The 5,894-nt window shown below is 35.3% G+C and overlaps 1 protein-coding gene across 1 annotated transcript; it reads left to right on the forward strand.

The window, feature by feature from the left end:
• Positions 1 to 1,079: 1,079 nt before the first annotated feature.
• Positions 1,080 to 4,290, forward strand: LOC133796901 (uncharacterized protein At5g41620-like). Its single transcript, XM_062234598.1, has 3 exons — positions 1,080 to 1,738; positions 2,253 to 2,384; positions 2,645 to 4,290. Exons 1-3 carry the CDS (start codon positions 1,334 to 1,336, stop codon positions 4,106 to 4,108), a joined length of 2,001 nt encoding a protein of 666 aa, XP_062090582.1. The 5' UTR covers positions 1,080 to 1,333; the 3' UTR covers positions 4,109 to 4,290.
• Positions 4,291 to 5,894: the final 1,604 nt, after the last annotated feature.

Genomic DNA, 5,894 nt, shown 5'->3' on the forward strand with positions numbered 1-5,894 from the left:
TTATTTTTGGTATTTTTTTGAGATCTACACGTTTTATATGTTCATATACACATTTTCAAAGTTTAGAACTTGAAAACATACCAAAACATATCTTGAACATGAGGTATGTTTTGCATTTGTCATTTTTTTCAAGATTTACATTTCCCAAATGTGTATATACACATCCCAAACGTGTAGATCTTGAAAAAATACCCAAAATAAAAAAAAAATCACCCCAAACGGATACCCGAGTGAAAAATTACGTATCTTGCAAGAATCGCATCGAACACCATCGAACCACCATCGAACCTCCATCGAACCACCATCGAGCAACATCGATTTTTTCATGAAAATCTTGATTTTGAAGGCCCCATCGAGCTGGCATCGAGCACCATCGAACCACCATCGAACCACGTCGATTTTCTGCAGATTTCAAAGTTTCAGATCTGAAAAAAATCGCAAAAAAAACCCAAAAATCATGTCCAAATCTGTTCGAAATGTAGTATTTTAGTGTCCTAAGTGTTGAATACTTGCCATTACATTGATTTCTATGATATTTTATCTTACCCATGAATTTTTTTTCAAGAGAGGGAGTTGAGAGGAATGTGTTGAGGGAGAGAGAGGGAAGAGGGAAGAGGAAGGGGTGAGAAAAATTATGAGAGTGTAATTTTGGGTATTGTCAAAAAATTTGGCATTGTTTTGAAATGATTTAAGTGTCTAGCATTTTTTTGATTTAGTATATCTCATTAAGCATAGAAACTCAAATTTCCCTTGAATAATCGGTGTATATGCGCATATATATAATTGATAAAAAAAATATATTCATTTAGTACTTTTGTGTCTTTTTTTTTTTAATATATTGAAAGATGTCAGCTCTTTGGAATTTCCTAGGTTTGATTTTTATATACATATATACTCGCTCAAAATAATGCTTATCTGCAGCAGTTTTACTTCAGATTAAAACCACACAAACAAAAAAAAAATACAGAAGTAATAAAAATGCTATTCTTAAAAAAATTTAATTAATTATTCTTGAATATATAAAAATAGTTGTAAGTTGTACAGGTGTCCATTCCAGTTAGTTTGCCTTAATTAGTGCTGATGTGGCTAAAGTTGGGGTAAAAGGTCGAAAAACGAGAGAGAGAGAGAGAGAGAGAGAGAGAGGTTGAGTTGAACAAAAAACTGCTGTAAACACCTACAGAGAGCTCAAGAAGAAGAAATATCAAGTGTGAAGTGACACTGACACTGCACCTCTTTCTTAACTTCGAGCTACGAGACTCCATTTTTCTTAGTAACCAAGAAAGAAAACGGTTACACAAGTTTGATGAGAAAAACACAAAGAGAGTGAGAGAAAATGGAGAGGAAAGAAAAAGCAAGATCGAAAAAGCAAGGATTAATGGTTAAAAATTTGAAGAGTGTTTTGGTGGGGAAAAGAGGAGGAAGAGGGCCCTGTACTCCACCACCCAGATGGAGGTTAGAGTTTACTACTACCGACTTTGAAGATAACAACAATAACAACCATCATAGAGCCAGTACGGAATTTCTCACTAGTACTACACCAACGGTCTCTGCTAGGCAGCTGTGCGCCAGTCTCTGGGATTTAGAGTCTCATCGCTCTTCACTTGCTAAAAGGAGCAAAGGAGGAGTAAGAATCCGCCGCCGCCAACTCAAGAGTAATGGGTTTAAGCTTCCCGTACATCTTGCCCATCTTTCTAATGCCAACCTTGACAATGAAGATGAAGCTGAACAAGAACAAGAGGTGAGTATACAGTTTTGCTCTTTGCATTTTGGGGAGTTTTGCTTGATGAATTTGTTGAGTTTTTTTTTCTTTCTTTTTTTTTTAATTTTTTTTTATTTTTCCCTCTTTTGGAAACGATTGTCCTTCTGATTTTGGGGACCTACTGGTTTGCCCATGCTCTGTTCTTTGTTAATGTCTTGTTCCTTTTTTCCTCTGTAAATTTTCATTAGTTTATATTGACATTTGTTCTTTGGATTATTTGCATATTTATGACACGACAGATATATTCTTATGGGTTTTTCTTGTGTGTTCGTGTTTACATAATGTTAAATTGATTCATGCTCAGAACGATAAGCAAGAATGTCGAAATAGCATGACACATGGTTTTGCTTAACTCTGCATTTGAGTAATTGAAATGTCGTTTGTAATTGCACATTTATAGCTTTACACACATGCAAACACAAGTTTGTAGTATCTGTATGTAAATACCTTGTATTAAGGCTTTGCTTGCTGATAATTCTTTGTCTAATTTCAGCCCGCAAATTTTAACAGCTTGAGCAGAGCTTCTTCAGGATCTGTTGTAAAACATCATCGATCATCACTTGACAGAAGCAACTGTGCTTTGCAACCTGTTTCTCCTCCTAGTTATGAAAGTAGTTCGATGGAGGTTAGCTTATGTGTCTCTTCTTTAAAACAAGTTTTTTTGTTAATGAATGACAATTTTAAGCAAGTTTTCTGGTTATATTTATGCCCTAGAAGTGTCATTGGTTAAAACTGATGATCAAGGAAAATACTCGAAAGTTTAAGATCCCTTTTAGAAGGACGATGTTTCCTTTTCATTTGTTTTGTTTGTCTAGATTCAAAAGATAGTTTGATGTTTGTTGGTTTGACAGATATATATATATATATTTCTTTGTTATTTGACAGGTGGGACCTTATAAGCCTGCTCTTACCCCCACCACCAGTTCCTTGGATTTGAAGCTTAGAATGGGTGAATATAGCCTTAAAACTTCAACGGAGCTACTCAAAGTGATTGACAGGATATGGAGTCTTGAAGAACAACATGTGTCTAATGTATCGTTAGTAAAAGCGCTGAAAATGGAACTAGATCATTCACGAGCAAGAATTAAAGAGTTGCTGAAAGAAAAGCAATCAGATAGGGAACAAATGGATGAGTTGATGAAGCAAGTTAAGGACGATAAACTAGTTAGGAAGAGTATGGTGCAAGACCGAATTAGAGCAGCAGTGCAGTCAGTTCGGGATGAGCTAGAAGATGAGAGGAAGTTAAGGAAGCGTTCAGAAGGCCTGCACCGGAAGCTAGCTCATGAGCTTTCTGAAATAAAATCTTCATTTTCCAATGTTTTGAGAGATCTTGAAAGAGAGAGAAAAGCAGGAATCCTGTTAGAAAACTTGTGTGATGAGTTCGCAAAGGGAATAAGAAATTATGAACAGGAGGTTCGGTCCCTGAAGCACAAGCTTGAGATGGATCAAAGAGGCATTGACAAGCCTGAGAAGTTAATTCTCCATATATCAGAAGAGTGGCTTGATGAGCGAATGCAAATGAAGCTAGTCAAACCGGAAAACAGTCCAGAAAAAGTTACAATAGTGGACAGGCTAGGTTTCGAAATAGCAACCTTTCTTCAAGCTAAACAGACAGTTTCCAGGGAAAATGGTCATTTTTCGACAAAGGAAGAACATTGTATTCATCGACATTCATTGGAGTCATTTCCACTGAATGAAGCTGGAAGTGCACCTCGTCATTTAGGCGATGAAGATTCTACTGATGGTGATTCACACTCTTTAGAGGTAATCAAGAAAACAGCAGGCGTCAAACAGAACAAAAGCATTGAAAGACAACATAGTAAAAATACTTCAGAAGGTCATCGTGAAGGATTGTTGAAGTCTAATTCTGTGAGGAAAAAAGTTCGGTCACAGGAACTGATCAAGGGCAGTAGCCACCCTGGGGAGCGATTGACTAGAGCCATGTCATGTAATGGAAACAAATTTGCCTTTGTGGATAAAGATAAAATGGAAAGAGAGAACATAGAAGCAACAGATGATCTTGGAAAGTCTGAATTGCCCAAGACATTGAAATCAGATCATGCGGTAGACAAATTGATTCGAAACCGTTCTTTGTCACTTGAAGCCAATAAGAAGCATTCTGAAAGTTGCTGCAGGGAAAAATCTTGTTTGCAGTCTGTATTGGCTGGTAATGCTAGTCCAATACAGCAGTGGAAGTCTAAATTGGCAACCCCAGATTTTGAAAATTCAGAATCTTCTTTGAGATGGCCTCAGGAACTAAATGAAAACACCTTGATGGCAAAACTAATTGAAGCCAGGTTAGAAAGAAGAAGGCGTTCGAGCTCAAAACCTTCAAAAGGCTCCATTTAGTTTTGGACTTTACGACTGGTATTTGCTCTTGGTAAAAGCTGGTCTAAACATTTTAGTACGCAATGGAAACACCCAAAAAAAATCCTTTCTCCTATTTCTAAGCCATTGTAGAATCACAACACTTGTACATACAAACTGCCTCCTTGTTATGTTTTACATATTTATTTTGATTCATTTCTGATTTGATGATCAACACAACAATATTATCTAATGTCTCCTCACAAACATAAATATATATATATATATAAATTTATATATTGGTCAATCTTGGAGTCCCAGCCTGTGCTATGTAAGTTAGGACAAAACATGTCCTTTAATGAGCTGCCATTACAGCTCCTGAGTGGTCGCAGTCAACCTCTCCCAGGCCTACTCTGCTACCAGGTCATCTCCCACTGATGCATCACTATTCTTCAGCTTCAGTTCACCTATGGGAGGGAACTGATTCCAGAGTTTCTGAAGTACTGGTGTGCAACGAGACATCTAAATAACTTTCTAGGAATGGTTTAGATATTCTAGAGTAATTGTCTTTACCTCAACTAATAGACCATAGTACCCAAAAAGAAAACAGTAGTTTTCAAGACCAGAGAAAACTTAGAAACCAAAGCTAGAGTTGTTAAAAGGTGGACTAACATGAATTTTATAAACTCTCTTCTTAATTTGATCTCTAACAAGTAGTAGGATTATACTTGTGAAAATTTAAAACCCACTATAATAATGAGTTACTGTTTCATATAGAAATTAATGTTAAAAAAAAATCTTTCTTTTCTCCAAAATGAAGCCTGCAACTGAGCAAGCTTTTATGACACCAATAGGGACACGTCCATTACCACTATTACTTTTAGTTAGTGAATGATACATATATACATAAATAGATTAAGATTGATCAGTTGCTTTTTATTTACATAAGCTGTAAAGAAAGAATTATTATTGAATGGTTGAATGGGACTTGATAGAACAGACTAAGTCCATTAAAGAAACTTGAATAAGCAAATGAGGGTTGCAAAAAGTGCAAATTCATTACCAGACTGCTTAACCTTGGAACACTGAAATGTCTTTTTTGAAAAGGCTTATTGCAATTACAATTACTAAAGACCCACCACGCACTTTCAGCAAATAACATTCAAAACAAGTGTTTGAATCACTAAAATAAGGGCATTTATGCTAATCTTTTTAGATTGTGTTGTCTTTTCTTAACTTCCAACGGTGCTTACAAAACACACTTGTTCTAAAAATCATAGGATTTAGATGAAAATATACTATAATTATTCTATACCTACTAGGCATTTTGTCCGGTGATCTGGAAGCAAAATGTCTATTTATAATTGAACTGTGTAATTGTGTGATTAGGCATTATAATATGCAGAAAATTTGGGGAAAAAATGTTCGAAATCTTAAAGCATCTTATTCTTTTGTTAGAAATAGTGGACCACTATGGAAAGCAACCTAGTAAAACAGATAAAATATTTCAAGGGTGATGAACTCATAATATATATCACTTTTTTTTACTCATTATATGTTAATTCAATATATCTTAATATATACATAAAATCATTGTGTGTGAGAATGAGATGGGTGTCAATAAGTAAGGTGAACTGGATCTGCTCTCTCAATAATTCGTTTAAAATAATTACAATAATAGAAGTGCTTACAATCAACCAAAAAAAGGACAATTTTGGAGAGAAATGTTCAAGAATAGCAATGATGCGGAGGCATCCTCATTAAAATTATAGGTGAGATCAATTATGTATTAGCATATTTCATAAATATATGAATGTTTAAGGAATAT

This window comes from Humulus lupulus, chromosome 8 (assembly GCF_963169125.1).
Source record: "Humulus lupulus chromosome 8, drHumLupu1.1, whole genome shotgun sequence".
NCBI lineage: Eukaryota > Viridiplantae > Streptophyta > Magnoliopsida > Rosales > Cannabaceae > Humulus > Humulus lupulus.

Excerpts from the sequence above, each read along its gene's own strand:
- LOC133796901 (XM_062234598.1), top strand. The coding sequence starts at position 1,334 with ATGGAGAGGAAAGAAAAAGCAAGATCGAAAAAGCAAGGATTAATGGTT. Across the intron at positions 1,739-2,252 it reads AAGCTGAACAAGAACAAGAG|CCCGCAAATTTTAACAGCTT; the intron begins GTGAGTATACAG and ends GTCTAATTTCAG. Across the intron at positions 2,385-2,644 it reads ATGAAAGTAGTTCGATGGAG|GTGGGACCTTATAAGCCTGC; the intron begins GTTAGCTTATGT and ends GTTATTTGACAG.